This window comes from Acipenser ruthenus, chromosome 22 (assembly GCF_902713425.1).
Source record: "Acipenser ruthenus chromosome 22, fAciRut3.2 maternal haplotype, whole genome shotgun sequence".
NCBI lineage: Eukaryota > Metazoa > Chordata > Actinopteri > Acipenseriformes > Acipenseridae > Acipenser > Acipenser ruthenus.
Window position 1 is genome coordinate 2,378,860 of NC_081210.1, and position 15,624 is coordinate 2,394,483.

Below are 15,624 nucleotides of genomic sequence, written 5' to 3' on the forward strand. Positions count from 1 at the left end.
AATTGACCTGTGAAAACAGATCAATTATGATGAAAAGGCTGCACTTGGATCTCTGAGCCACATTGCTCTACTGCCTTGATATCATAAATCATTTTTTAACAGGCATTTTGTCCTTGGGAATGAGGAACGATTTCAGATAACTTTGATGTGTAGTGCAGATAGTTAACAAGGTGTGACCACCCGACTGAACATCTTGGCCTCACTGCGCTGGCTTCCAGTGTACTTTAGAATTGATTACCTAAGAGAGATTCTGTCCCCATATAAACATTTGCACACTTTACGGTTGCTAACGCTGGCCTTGTGTGCCTCCCAAAGGTAACATTGAAAAGGATGGAGAAAGCACAATAAATACATTAAATACATGGAACGACTGTGTAAAAATCTCATCATTCACAATCAAGAGACCCAGGATATTCATGAAGACTAATGAAGCTATGGAGGGTTAATGTGGTTTTTGTGCAATACCTGCAGCTGTATGCTTGTACTGTTGTGTATTTTATAGTTCTGACAAAACAATCATTATTCTAACCCACCAAGCATTTATATTCGTATTCCCACAACAGAGATAATTTAGCAGTTTTTCAAGGGTGAAATGGGGGAGCCAAAAATCTGGAGATAGAAAAAACAACCATTACCGATGACACAAAGCACCTTGACAGCTGTGATTCTCACTGTGTAATATTCTCTGCATTTCAAGAAGGAACCCTTTCATTCTTCTTTCATCTTGCATAGGGCTGTTCACAATACTCTGCCTTTACAATGCAATACATCCTTAAAGCTGCTCCTGGAATCCCCCTTTCTTTTTCTGGGAACAATGAGAATATAGAATTACATTTGCTTCTTAGCTTTCCTTTGTGATCAGCCTTCTTTTAGCCGCAGATTGGATATGACATTTGAAAAACTGCTGGTTACTGTGTTCTGGGGGCCAGTGTGTTAGTGTCTCAGATGCTGTCAAAATATACCCCAAAGTATACAGGTTTCCCAAATATCAATACAGATACCCCAAAAAATCATTCAAGCCATCAAATCCTTAAAAAATGGGATAGCTCCTGGCAAGGACAACTTGAATGCAGAATTGTTCAGGGTAAATCCTGAGTTAGCAACATCTATCCTGGCCCCCCTATTTACATCTGTCTGGGATAGGGAATAAATGCCAGATGATTGGACCAATGGGGTTATAGTAAAGATACCAAAGAAAGGAGCACTCAGTGATTGTAATAATTGGCGTGGTATCACACTTCTATCTGTGCCAAGCAAGGTATTGTGTAAGATCATAGTCCTGAGTATATCAGATGCAGCAGATAATGTTCTCAGAAAAGAGCAAGCCGGTTTTCAGAAAGGGCGTGGATGCATAGACCAGATCTTCACTCGACCTAATATAATAGAACAATGCTCAGACTGGCAACAGCAGCTCTACATCTTTATAGACTTTGAGAAGGCTTTTGACAGGACCAGCCTATGGCGCATTCTGCGGGCATATGGAATCCCTCTCTGTATAATCAACAACATCAAAAGCTTCTATGCAGTGTTGATCACAGCGAGCTCAGTTTAGAAGTCAATGGGCAGTAAGTAAGTAAGTTTACAGGTTTGAGGGATAGAAAGCACACACACACACACACACATACTATACACAAATACATTAGCATGGGCCTGATCTAAATCCCACCTGTCAAACAGTTCTATCGGGTGCAGTTTTGAAAGAAGCACATGCTACAGCAAACATTTATTCCACCTCAGCAATGTCTTTAGGGTCACTGCATGTCAGTCATAAGGGACTAAAGGGCTACAGAGGATTTCACTATTCTGGTGAAATGGCCTACAAGGGCACGTGTAACAGAGTGAAAGCAAGGCTTCCAAAGGCTTCTTCAAAGCTATTTATGAAATGAATCCGTACACTTGCCTCTGATTACTCAAATACAAGCACATCAAGCTCGGACATGTCCCAAATTAAATGATCCCAAATGCAATTGTATTCATTAATTTTTGTCTTTGTTTTTGTATGGGTGCCATTAGCCGGTGCTGGCAGGGTGCTGGCTGGGAGTTTGACAGTAGAGGCAGCGAGCTGGAAGCTCTGTCTAGTGGGAGGGATAGAGAGAGGCAGCGTGATTTTCTTACCTTGGTGTACAGCAGCTTGAATTAAAGTAACGTAGCAGCCGGGGACCTTTCTGACGGATGAATCTCATTCTTAAAGATGATAAACGCTCCGATTTTCTTTTAAGGGGAATGAAATCGTAACACACCAGCGATATAACGCGTTCTACAAACGGAGGTAAGAGATACCTGTTGTGCGTTTTCAGACACAACAAAGCTTTCTCAGAAACGGATGTCGTTCTGTACCGTGTATCGTAGCAGAGCTTAAAAGCGCAAGGACGAGCAAAAATATAAGATTAGTAGAAGTTATTAATGTGCTGGTTATTGTTTTATTTCTAACAAGTTAAGCATGCAACACCGTACTAGAAATAATCGCTCTGAAAAAAGAAAAAGAAAAGAAAAAATCGCTATGCAAACACGAAAACAGTCAATGTTGTTTTCTGTTCAGTGTTTTGTAAATGCGATGTTATCGCTTACAGTATTTGTTTCAGTTTTCAGTGGTGAAATTAGACCGTTGCTGCCTAGCCTCTTATTTTCTATTTGTTTGTTTATTTGTATTTTAACAACTCTTTATTTTTTTCTTTCTCAAGGTTTTGTTTTAAATTTGCTTTGAGGGGGCTATAAAATGAATAATAATTGGGTACAGAACTGCAGGTGCAAAACAAGTTAATTATAGGAATGAATTGGAAGATTCGTTGTATATTCATCTCAGTATATACCTCAAACTTGCACGTGTATAGTGTAATGTATAGTGTGGCTTACCAGTTTCTAGCATTATTTTTGTTTTCAACATTATTTTATTGTAATTTGTGTTCCCAGTCCAGAAATACTGTCCATAAGCAGATCTACGCCACCTAGTGTTCAGAACGAGGAAGCAAACAGAATGACTTCTAATCATAGTTAGTACAGTCAATGACTTAACAGGAATGTCGATTTTTATCAGCAAATAAATAAATAAATAAATAAATATAAATGCAATAAATACAAACAAAATAAATAAATAAATCTAATATAGTGTTTTAAAGGTATGCCGTTTTAAGGTGGATTTTCCTGAGAATTTTGGAACTGCTAAGACAAACACATTTTGGACAGACCTTAGCAATCTGAATTTCTATTCTGGAACGTGTTAACAGGTTGCTATATGAATTTCTAATGCATTTAGAAAAAAATGACATTCCTTGAAAGGGTAAATAAACGACATTTGAATCATTAACTAAAAGCCTTGTCCGAGTTAAACCCACAGTGGATTGACCCTCTGAGAGCCTGACTGGATACAACCTCTCCAGAATTGAAACACTTACTAAATCTGTTACCCATGGTGGCCGTACATTAGTCCCTATTAGCAGTTTCATTGTAGCTGTTATATTATTTTGTCCAGCCCTGTATCGTAATTGCAGGTAATTATTCCAGAGATTGAAGTGTGATGGACAGCCAGCATACCTACTATGGAGGGGTGCCAGGGGGTCCAGGAACAGCAAATACTGTACTGTACATTAAGCATCTGTCTTTCTTATTAATAGAAGGACCTACGTTATTTCAGAACAGTGGTTATACATCATATCCTTCAGCAGGTGGCTGCATGCCAAAAATCTTGCCATGTTTTTCACTCAGAAATAAAATATGTTAAAGCAGCTTGCCCAGTTTGTATTGCATGCCGTCCCTGTGCACTATGAAATAAGAATGCACGGAAAGGTCTGGGTTTAAAAGGGTCATCTCGCAGAAATGACAACTCTGAATTTAGCATGCATCGTGTACCCTATCATTGCACAGTATTGCAAGTATCTGCACAGTACCATTCAAACACACTGACAATGGATGTCCACGCTAGTGGTATCACAGTAGGGATTTGCATTCCAAGGTCACAAAATTGATTTGTGCAAAAAAGTGGATTTTAGATACTGCCAGTCAGTATTAACTCACTTAAGGCATATATCAAATCTCTGCTTTTCTCCTGAAATGGACTGGAGTGCGAGGATGATTGACAAAAGCAGATTGAAGTCTGTTTGAGATTTCAGCCTCTATGTTGCAGTAATTACACGTACCTGCGTTCTTTACTACGCCTTATCTACACGAGTAAAGCTGATGTTACAATCTATAAGCACAGTTTCATTGATATTTAAAAGGGTGTTACGTATTACATATTGCGATGTAACTGATGTGACCGTGTTAGAAATTCATAATGACAAACAAAGCATAACCATGCTGGGGCCGGTTTTGAAATGCTTTCAATATGGAGGTCAATTACCGGCATGCTGCTTGACATACGATTAATCAAGAACCTGTTTCATCTTTTTTCCCTTCACTTTACTACAGATTGAAGATATATCATATTGTTCTCAAATCACTTTTTTGTGACATGCTATTAAATTGAATTACTTAAAGTCAGCAGACAACAAGGGACCTTTTACAACAGCGTCCCACCACTTTAAAGCAGACCGTGAACTGAGCAATAGCATCTTTCTTGCTAACAGCACATTTAGGGCTAGATTCTCAAAGCTTTTTACTTGTCATTAGTACCATTTTTTAAAGATTGTTGAAACAAACCCAATAAAGTTACAAACCCAGAAATAAACAACTCAACGTTTTAATCTAAGAGCTTGTGATTGGTCTAAAATTGTTTGTTATTAAATATATAATTGTACCTGTTAAACCTGGAGTGGAATGGCACTCCAGGGCCGTGATTGGACAGCCCTGCCATAGTCTTTTTCTGTAAGCATTTCCAAAAGTCATAGTACAAGGTCCTCATATTTCATACTAGAAAGCACTACAAGAAAATTATTTCCAGGGTGAACATGAGACTGATTGGTCAGCCGACTATAATTAAAATACGTTGGAAGGAATCTAAAATGCTTAGAAAGCACAGAAAGCCCTTCTGTACTCACTGACTGTGTCTGGATGGTAAGAGTTAAGAAGACTGGCTTTGCAACATGCATGGAGTAGAAGTAACATTGTATCCGCAGTGCTACGGTGTTTAGAGAATGAAAAATTCATTCTGTTTGGATTTAGAGCACAGCGGTCGTGGAGAGACAGAGGGAGGATGGGCTCTGTGGGAGCTGAGAGACGGAAGGGAGGCACGCCTGCCATGACTCCAGATGAGAACGTGGTGATGAGTTTCAGCTTCGAGAGCTACCAGCTGGAGGAAGAGGACAGCCTGGCCAAAGACATCCCTGACAAGGGGATCCTCACCTTCACTGAACCTGGTAACACCGCTAACACATAAGGAGATCGGCACAGGCCTCACAGTACAGGAAGACCTTTAGAAACCTTTCAGAACCAACTTTAAGACTTAACTGCATGCAGGCCTCTAAATCTGTTTAGACCTGTGTGCATTTGAATTGTGTATGTGTCAGTTTACTTTTACTGTGTGTCTTTGTGAGGCCCGTGCAGCTGTTCAGACGTGTGTAGAGTTGCATTTTATTAGTGTAGATTTTGCCCTGTTTTATTTGTGTTTTTTTAAAACTTCTATGACAGTAGATTTAGTAGAGTTTGAATTTTTCTCTTTGATATGGATTAAATATGTAAACAGAGTTGAGGTGTCTCTGAAAATCAAATGTTGTTGATGTTGCTATGCAACCACATTTTTGCGATTCCCCTTGATTTTCCCATATTGAACTTATTATTATTATTTTTTAAACCATGCTTTGCAAGAGGAATCTTGCCCATCCAAGACGTGTTGCTAATGGAGTAATCCATCACTTTGAAAAGAGCACAAAGTGATGTAAAGCTCCCTAAAGTTCTCCACATTGGCATCCTAGAATAGAGTTACAGGGATACAGGTTTACATTATTAATCATGATATATCTGATGGAATGCATCCCAAAATCCTCACGGGACAACAACCTGCTCACCTACGTACCTCAGAAAACCATGGTCATTTCTAACCCAATCTGATGAGACTCCACAGTCTTTCCCATGATGTTTTAAAGAGTACTAGTGCGTCGTTGTAAATGACTGCTGAAGCATGCTCTTGCTGAAACACTATTGAATCAATATATTTTTCTGTAGCTTTTGAAGACCCTGAGCCAGAAGACCGGTACCATGGGATCTACTTTGCAATGCTTCTCGCCGGAGTGGGGTTCCTGCTGCCATATAATAGCTTTATCACTGACGTAGACTACTTGCATCATAAATTCCAAGGTACCCCACAGAGTAATGTTTCCTCCTGTCCTGTTTTGATCGTAAACAGCCCCAGAGTTTAGAATAAAAGGCAGCTTTGTCTCATTCTCTTTGGTTGAAATTCTCTTGCATGCTAGTTCATTATTTATACATGCATTGTACACCTGTTTCACAATTTCTCTTGCTCTTATTCATTTATTAGAGTATATATATAGAGAGAGAGAGACTGCACGCTAGTTTGTATGGCTAGTGTTACTGCTTGTTCATTTCTCCCCCCTGTTTTGCAGGAACTTCTATCGTATTTGATATGAGTCTCACTTATATCCTGGTGGCCCTGGTGGCTGTGATACTGAACAATGCCTTGGTGGAGATGCTAAGCCTGCACACCAGAATAACTGTAGGTAAGTAATCAGTGTAACATGGGACAGGTACAGGACAGAAGCATTCACGTTTTCATGTACAATTGAAACAAAAAGATTGTCAAAGACGTATTGAAAGGTGGCAACACATCTGTAAAATTGGTAACAAATTGCCTAACTGTACGAACCACGTCCCAACCTTTTCCATGGAGCAGAAGACGTTTGGCAAAAGAAAGGCTCTCTGACGGGGTCAACGTAATTAAGAATGAAAGCTTAATAAGATTGCAAGTACCTTCTAGTGACACTGATGAGTGTCTTTCATCAAGAGAATATTTATTAGTCTCCTACTTTGTCTGCTTCATGAGATCTTTTTCATCCTTGGCGCAGTAGTTTATCAAACATGCCTTTTTGTACAGCAGCAATGCTAAAGCTGCTTATATCCCCGAAGCTAGTTCACGAAAGCTGTTCAATTTGAAATGTGTGCTTAGTGTAATTAAGCTTCGTATGGCAGAACATCACTGACAGCTGTAAAGCAGCCTACACTGTCTGGGTAAAAGCTGCAGTCACAGCAGCATTCAGTGACTGTGAAGGAGCTCTGCATTAAATCAAAAGTATGTGCCAGAAAAAAGGAAGAAAAGGTAGCTAACAAAATATAACAACCGCCTTGCTTTACGGCGCTATTTCTTGTTCTTTCTGTTCTCTCTCCTTCTTTCAGGTTATCTCTTTGCCCTCGGACCCCTCCTGTTCGTGAGTTACTTTGACGTTTGGTTGGAGAAGTTCACGGTGAAGCAGGCCTACGCAGTTAACCTGCTGGCGGTGGGGGTGGTAGCTTTTGGGTGCACAGGTACAACTTGACTTTAGAAATATCCGTAAGCAAGAGACCTGAAGACAGCAGCCTTCTATCTGTTCATCCGTACCCAGCACTGAAAGAGAAACCAATACCGTGCAGCTCTTACTGGGAATGGATGTATAGGCTAGTACCAATTTCAGTGGTTCCTGGGGTAACGTGGGGTCCGCTGAGGTTACCCAGGGGGTTCCCCGAAAACTTCTGGTAACTTTTCTGTATCTTTTTTCAATTTTCAGTTTGGAAGTCCATTTTCCAAAATGTTTTTATAAAAAGGTCCAACCAATAAAAATGTTTGAGAACCTCTGACCAATTTTAAGGTGCTTAGCCTCTGGCAGACAGAATTTAGACAACCCAGGAGACACGCTGTAGCCCCAGGTGTGGACACAAGACATTGCATAGAAGCTATATCTAAGCACGGTTGGATTGGAAGCCTCAGTTGAGTGTCCCCTCCTTTGTCTTGGTCTGAGCTAAACCAAAGTTGAAAATCTCCACCTCTCCATTCCCAGTATATGTGGAGAGGGCATTCCTGAACGAAACAAGACGTTAGATCTCAGTGTGTCTGCCCTGTATAGATATATCTTAATGAAAAGATCCAGGTTTCAGATATCATTTACTTTTTAATTGAACAGGGCAGGCATTTCTGTGCCTTCAAAAGGTTGACATGCTGTCTTCTCTGAATTCCACCCTTGCAGTTCAGCAGTCCAGTTTCTATGGCTACACAGGGATGCTGCCCAAGCGCTACACTCAAGGGGTGATGACTGGTGAGAGTGAGTACAATACTTGTTTTATAAACATGAGAGAGTTAGTGAGATGTGCATGTTCAAGAAAACTGTGGAAAGCATGAATATCAGGAATGGGGCATCCTTGGAATAGGAGGTTTGGTGAAGCAGATGTAAAGAGTGGAGTCGATGTAGACAGAATGAAAAAATGCATGTTAATATAACTTGAAAGAGTCTGGAACCTCTTGTCTCAATGCAAGAGCTTTTTGGAAACCCAGGTAAAAACGTGTTTGAAGTTTCCGTCAGGCTGTGATAGTAACAGGAGAGAACGGGCGCTCACACTCAAGAGGTGTTATATAAACTGCTAATGGAGCTTCATGACTTGACGCATGGAATTTCAGCTCCATGCTTACTGTTCAAGACACATGCTTGCAAGGTTTGATATCTTGTGACGACATGTACTTGCACTGATGCCTTCCTGCAGATGTGTACAGAATCATATTCAGCATGATAGAATATTTGAATTTCTATATCTGACATTGGACCACCCTTTAAAATAATGAGCAAATCGTCAGTATTTAAATGTATACCACGAATATAGAAGGAAGAGATTTGAAGAAAATGATGGCCTAGTAAAAGTTAATCATCTTACTCTACTATTTCTTTATATTTATATCCATTTTTATGTCAGTCCTATTCAAACTGTTTGATTTATTCATCAATGAAACCGTTTTTTATAATAATGTAATGTTTTCAACCAATAATTATCAAGCAAGGATCAGATGATCATGCGTGTATGTTGTTTTTTTGAGATCTGAGGTGTGTTGTTTGGTTGCATGTTTCTGCCACAGTCTGTAGTACCCAATACATTGATCTCCGATCTGATTTTGACTTCACTGTTGGACTCAGGCACTGCTGGGGTGATTATATCTCTGAGCCGCATCTTCACAAAGTTGCTGATCTCCGACGAGAAGATAAACACCATGACCTTCTTCTGCATTTCAATCGCTATGGAGCTCTTGTGCTTCATACTCCACCTGCTCGTGAGGAGGACCCATTTCGTGGACTACTACACCAGTCGCTCAAAACAAGGGATCGCAGATGTCAGGGGTCACACAGACCCAGGGACAGGCTACCTAGTCCACCATGACGTCATTACAGAGGAAGTAAGATTTGTAAGTTTTTTCTTTCTATAGTGTATAAAACTTTTGTAGGCTGACTATGAAATATGAAAAGGCATGGAGCTTCTGAGATTTGAGATGCTTTGTGCCCCTGCCCTGTCATATTTACTCTGTTCTCTTCTTTAACTGAATGTATAGCTTGTGCCACAGTACCATTGTGATTTCAAAACGTCAAGTGAAAGTGATTTATTTTTTAGGGGGATATTCTGTATTTTAACAGTATTATAACCTCAACGTGTATATTTATGTTGGAAATCTTTACTTTGACTGGCTAGTATTTAAATGTATTTGACGTGCCTTGTGCTTTACAAGGGCACATTGGAAATGTGAGCCATCCAGTAACATTGGAAAAAACTAAATAAAAACCCACAGAGGTAACCGTTTATCACTCGGGAAGGTATCCCTGCCGGGAGGCATGTTAGATGTTGGCTTCTGGTGCCCCTAAAATGATTTCTTAATGGACCAGGAGTTCTGGAGTTCCGATAGTGTCTTTGACTCTGAGGTTATCTGCAGGCTTTCCTCGCCTCACTCCCTTATCTTCCATTACTCGTGCAGCGCGCATCTATTCTCTTCTATCCTGCATCCCCAATCGCAGTAGTGCACTTAACTGGCTGTGCAGATGTCCTTCTCAATTTTTTTGAGTGGAAAAGCCTGCAACTTTCATGAAATGAGGTCCAGCCAAAAGAGATATTAAATGCACAATCCAGCAGCTGCAGTGGAGAGATTCAGGTCAGATTGCTCCCTGATGACCACTACAGGTGCCATCTGTACTTGCAAACACAATTATTCCGTTTTAAACATGTCATTTTCCCAAGAACGGTCCGGTGGGAATCTCACCCACCGAAGTTGGAACGGAGGTGGATCTGGCCGGCGGTGGTTCGTACGTGAGATTCGATGTTCCCAAGCCGAAAATAAAGAGGAGTTGGCCTAGTTTCAGGGGTGAGCGAAACTACAATCAATTATTTTTTAGTGCAGGCAACCTTAGTGTCAACCCAAGTGTTCTGTTAGCAGACAGTTTCGGAGATAATGTTAGCGATATATAGAAACATTAGCAATGCCTAAGGGGAAATACAAGGTTATTGCTTTATAGACATGTGTTATGTATAAGTTAGATGATTCCAGGCTATTATGTACAATTTTTGTCTGACGTCAGCACTTCTGTTGCATATTGTGTGTACACTAGCTACTAACTGTAAATTAAAATGCATTGTTTATTAGTAGTAAACAAAACTGAAGCTTGTCCTCCTTTAAACTTGACGTTGATGCTTACCATTAACTTGGACCTCTTTCTTTCAGACATGGTCCTGCACCGATACATTGTGGCCCGCGTTATTTGGGCCTACATGCTCTCCATAGGTATGACTTACTTCATCACACTCTGCCTGTTTCCTGGCCTTGAATCAGAGATCCGGAACTACACTCTGGGGGAGTGGCTGCCCATCCTGATCATGGCTATTTTCAACATGTCGGACTTCGTCGGCAAGGTCAGCTCTGTTTGGGAGTCAATGCAGTCCCAACAATGGGGCGCAAAACCCCATTTCCATCATCAACAACACAAACACATTCATTCGTCCAGACACACTTCTCAGACGGAAGGGTAGGGAGGTGTATCACAAAAAGGGCACAGTTTTTAATTATCTAAATAATTGTGAAACCAATATCTCTAACCAGGCACGTGAACGCTGTCAGGGTTTGGTTCCTTCACTATTAATTCACCCCTAATCTTCTTGCTGTTGTGAACCTATTCTTGTTCCGGCTCTCCTCGTTGACCTCCCCTTTTCTCTGGTTGCAGATCCTGGCAGCTTTGCCCTATGACTGGAACGGGACCCGCCTGCTCCTGTGCTCCTGTGTGCGAGTGGTCTTCATCCCCCTCTTCATCATGTGTGTGTACCCCAACGGGAAGCCAGCCCTTAGCCACCCGGCCTGGCCCTGCATCTTCTCCCTCCTCATGGGCATCAGCAACGGATACTTTGGGAGCGTGCCTATGATACTGGCGGCTGGGAAGGTCAGCCCAGAGCAGCGAGAGCTGGCAGGTAGGTCTTAAAGAACCTTGGTCAGGGAATTCCGATTTACTGAATTTCATTTTTTAAATGTTCTGTTATAAGTGATTTAATGTAGTGTCACTTAACACTACTTGTATATAATTCATTATCCATCGCTGGGGAAGCAGTTGACTAGTTCTGGAGTTCAGAGTTCAGGGTTCCTTGAGCTGAGGCTGTTGCTGTATGTACGCAACCTGGCATGCAGAATAAAGTTAATTGGTTATTTAATCAAAGGTAAAGATAAAATACAATGTAATTAAGCTATAGAGAAAAGGTAAAATGAGTTATAAAATCGGTGAAGTCTTTGTCAATATTTTTTATCATAACAGGAACTATTACTATTATTAATTAACTTAACCTACTGAAAATGAGTCAAGGAAAAACAAATATCAATACACAGAGGGTCTATTTTAAGAATCTAAACAGAGGCGGGTCTAAATACTGCCACCTTTTACTCATGTTGGTGCTTACCACCAAGGGGAATTTATTGACACGCTTTTTAATATTACCACATACGAGTAATATTCAGTCCTCAGAAAATCAGGTTTATTAATTTCAAGTTTTCAAAATAGAGCCCGCTGTGTCATGTTATTAATACAGTTTGTACGACTACCTTTTAACTGGGGGTAATTATTATTTTTTATTTTTTAAATAAAGCCAATGGAGATATCATCAAGGTCTTGACTGAGTGCACCCAGGGCCCAATTAAATTGATTTCTTAGTTTAAAAAATATGAATTGATTCAATAAACAGAGCCCACATGAAGCAGGGCTGTTTTTTTTACTGACTTGCCTCCTCACAGATGGGGTCTTTGTTCCCATGAAACACTGCACCGTGCTTTCTCAGCTTATTGAATGCAAAACACAATTAAATTGGCTGCTGTTTTTTCATAATGGAGCTGCAGCTGTCCGCTTGCCTTCGTCTCTGTGTTATTATCGCCTTTTATCTCTTTCACTCTGCAGGCAACACCATGACAGTTTCCTACATGACTGGCCTGATGCTGGGATCTGCCGTTGCCTATGTTGCCTACAGCCTCACCAGCACCGCGAATGGCAGCTGCTTCCACACTGAAACCATCAATGGCTCTTTCACCTCAGGATACTGAGCGTGCAGAACATCCCTCCCCTGATAACATCAGCCATTAACATTGACCGCAGTGTATTACTAGGACTGAGAAGTACAAAGGCTAGTGTAGATAATAATAAACACAGAAGGTTGGTTCAGAAGCTGGCGTTTGGTTGGATTAAAACCAACGTGAACCTTTAAAAAAAGAAAAAATTGAGTTTTGAGTCCTGCTTGTGCTTTGTTGTGCTGCCATTGCCTGGCCTTGTTGTTATGCGCTGTGGTACGTGGTGATGTCATTCTCCATTTCATGTTGCCTGGAAACCAGGAAGTCACTCTTTGTGTAGTGTGTGCGCAGTGACATTACCACTTATAATGTGGCATCATGCTGCCTTGATATTTTGATTTCAAGTTTTGGATACTAGTCAGAGTTTTGCTGATAATTCAGCAACACGAAAGCTAGCTGTGTACTCAGCAGAAGTTGAGATTGAATGTTTAACAGCTGCCTCAGAGATACAAATGGAAAATTAATTGTTTTTACCACCTGCAACCATTTTGCTTCTGGAGACTCCAAATCTGCAGCAAACCTCCTGAATTAAAACAAATGGGCAAAAATAAATCCTCAAAAATCCCTACGCCAATGTGAAATTGAATATTGTGGTTTTCCTAGTTTGAGACATAATGAAAATGATTACACCCTTTTTTGCATGCAATTTACAAGGGGAAGGTACAGATAAAAAAACCGGTATGGAACAGGGCACATGTTCTGAAACACAGAGCATATATTTGTTATACATTTCCCTGCTTCCTTTAGCGTCAGAAACTATTGAAACTAACACATTTTAAACTGTGTTGCAGCAGAAATACAGAAGAAAAAAGATGATAAAAATGCATGACCAGGTCAGGTTCAGGAACTTACAATAGACCAGTTCCCATGTTTTCTGGTTCCCCAGTCTGCCTCTACACTTTACATTGTGTGAATCATCGTTAAGCCAGTCAGAAAGAAATGAAGGACAGCCTGGGGTCTGTGGCTTCAGGAAGGCTGATATACAGCAGGCTGTGTGGTCCAGTGGTTAATGAAAAGGGCTTGTAACCAGGCGGTCCCCGGTTCAAATCCCAACTCACTCTGCAACCCTGAGCGTCACTTAACCTCCTTGTGCTCCGTCTTTTGAGTGAGACGTTGTTGTAAGTGATTCTGCAGCTGATGCATAGTTCACACAAACTAGTCTCTGCAAGTCACCTTGGATAAAGGCGTCTGCTAAATAAACTAATAATAATAATATAGACCAGGCTTTAAAAAAGGGAGAGGGTAAAGGTTGAACAGAATAAGACTGGTGCATTAGCCAGGTGAGCAGTACGGTAGCTTTTCAGATTGGATGCTGTGCAGCATACCTTTCAAGGCTGGCCGGCAGTGGATGAGAAATATTGAAACCAGCAGCAATTCAACGTCCCTGGAAAGTAAAGATCTGGTGGTACCACATCAGGAGACATCAGCTCCAGAGTTAGAAACTGAGCCGTCATTCTTGTTTGTAATATGTTATTCCCCTTTCAAATGCGCTAGCACATTGCTTCCAGTCTCCATGCCTCTCGTAAACTTTCCGTTTAGCTGTGATGTTTTTATAATATCCGGGTTGTGCGGGCTGAAAAGACCGTGTCCACGGTTCTTTGTAAAATGTGGAATTAAATCACGCTTCATGGAAGTAAGAAGTAATGATGCTGCCAGTCTTTTTAATACCTCTCAAGGACAGCTGCTTTGAATACTCTCCAAACCTTAATAACATCAGTACTAGGTTAAACAGATTCATTCTGCAAGGTTCATTACAGTAAATTGAAGTGTGACGGAGTGGGCTCACCAATTTATATAAAATGTTGCGTTCTAAAAGAATTAGTGTAATTACATTGAGTTCAGCCGGGACTTGCCTTGAGTTAAATAGGGTGTTGCTCTCATCAGAGCTCTTTCCAGAGAGATTGGACTGAGATTTATAAATCTGTGCATGACAAAGGCATTCCTGTAACTGTAAATTACACTAATCAAAGAGCTGGATTCATTCAGGGTCCCCCAAGCTGGAATTTAGCATGCCCTGAAGATGATTCATGCCCTCCTCTCTGCTTGCACCCCAATACAGTCTAACATGGTAGATTTGCACTTTACCATGCTTGCATCCTATGCTTATACTGTGCATTAAACTCTGTTTTATTGTGTGTTGTAACAATGCTCACTACCTCACTGTGATTCCACATGCTTTTGCTATGCTTTGTAATTCTTATGCTACAGTACACTTTTATCAGTTAAAATAGGTAAAAACACATTAATTCTTGTCATGGCCACTACTGATGGAATGGCATATGTAACCCATAAGCCTATAGATAGGTGAAGCTCTACAGTAAAATAGTTACAGTTAAGCTGGGAACTGTTTTATTTTTAATTTATTAATTACAGTAATATAATCCACATGTCTTATTTTAGGGGGGGCAGTTTTTTCTTTTTGTCCTGTGGCTTGCTCATGACAGATGAACTGTAAATGTAAATACAAACCCAAATATTTTTCCTTCTGCCAAACTATACTTTTCAAGTACCAATCTGTATCATGGAAAAAACACACATTGTAACTTCCTGAGGTGAGTCTTGCTGACTGGCAAATGAGTGATGGGCGGTCGATAGGTTAGCACTGGCTTTGAGCTCCTGGGCAAACACAGACGTCAGTGTTTGTGAAATACCTTCCTGTAGTTTAAATAAGCACATTTACTTTAGAATGTATTCCTGGTTAAAAAATGAAGCCTGGTCATTTTGATTTGTGTTCACAGGTCAGTTCCCAGCGGACAGCAGCTTGCCCTGTATGTGTTGTCTTGTTTTGTCAGCTTTATTTTGCCATGTTTATTTATTTATTTTATTTTATATTGCTAAATGAAATTAAATGGTTTTGTATTGCTCGTACAGGTACATCTGTAAAGGCGTCTTGTGTCTTGGGAGTGTTTTTAGATCTCTTTTTGTTACTTAAGAGCAATACACACACACATGCACTGACACACACACACGCACTGACACACACACACAGCTGTATTATGTTGAAGAACGCGCAATATTGATATGCTGTACATACCTGCTGTACAACTCTTTAAAACTCAAGCCTTAAGGTTTCATTTAACTCCAATATTACCATATGAGGAGAAACCCTGCAACCCTAGCTGTATTTCTGAATGCAGTCA

At 40.5% G+C, this 15,624-nt stretch overlaps 1 protein-coding gene across 2 annotated transcripts; it reads left to right on the forward strand.

Moving 5' to 3' along the window:
• Positions 1–2,027: 2,027 nt before the first annotated feature.
• slc29a4b (asolute carrier family 29 member 4b) lies at positions 2,028–15,372 on the forward strand. 2 transcript variants are annotated; one of them, XM_034051752.3, is made up of 11 exons: positions 2,028–2,269; positions 5,098–5,291; positions 6,097–6,228; positions 6,495–6,608; positions 7,282–7,410; positions 8,106–8,180; positions 9,042–9,307; positions 10,129–10,252; positions 10,610–10,797; positions 11,106–11,346; positions 12,318–15,372. In XM_034051752.3, the coding sequence occupies exons 2-11, from the start codon at positions 5,129–5,131 to the stop codon at positions 12,458–12,460; spliced, it is 1,575 nt and encodes a 524-aa protein (XP_033907643.1). In that variant the 5' UTR covers positions 2,028–2,269; positions 5,098–5,128; the 3' UTR covers positions 12,461–15,372. The 2 variants fall into 2 exon arrangements, with proteins under 2 accessions (XP_033907643.1, XP_033907645.1); XM_034051754.3 differs by having other exon boundaries at positions 9,042–9,298.
• Positions 15,373–15,624: the final 252 nt, after the last annotated feature.

Bases quoted from the DNA above. Each gene is read 5' to 3' on its own strand.
- slc29a4b (XM_034051752.3), top strand. From the start codon at position 5,129: ATGGGCTCTGTGGGAGCTGAGAGACGGAAGGGAGGCACGCCTGCCATG. The intron at 7,411-8,105 runs GTACAACTTGAC...CCACCCTTGCAG, and splicing joins GGTAGCTTTTGGGTGCACAG to TTCAGCAGTCCAGTTTCTAT. The intron at 8,181-9,041 runs GTGAGTACAATA...TGTTGGACTCAG, and splicing joins AGGGGTGATGACTGGTGAGA to GCACTGCTGGGGTGATTATA.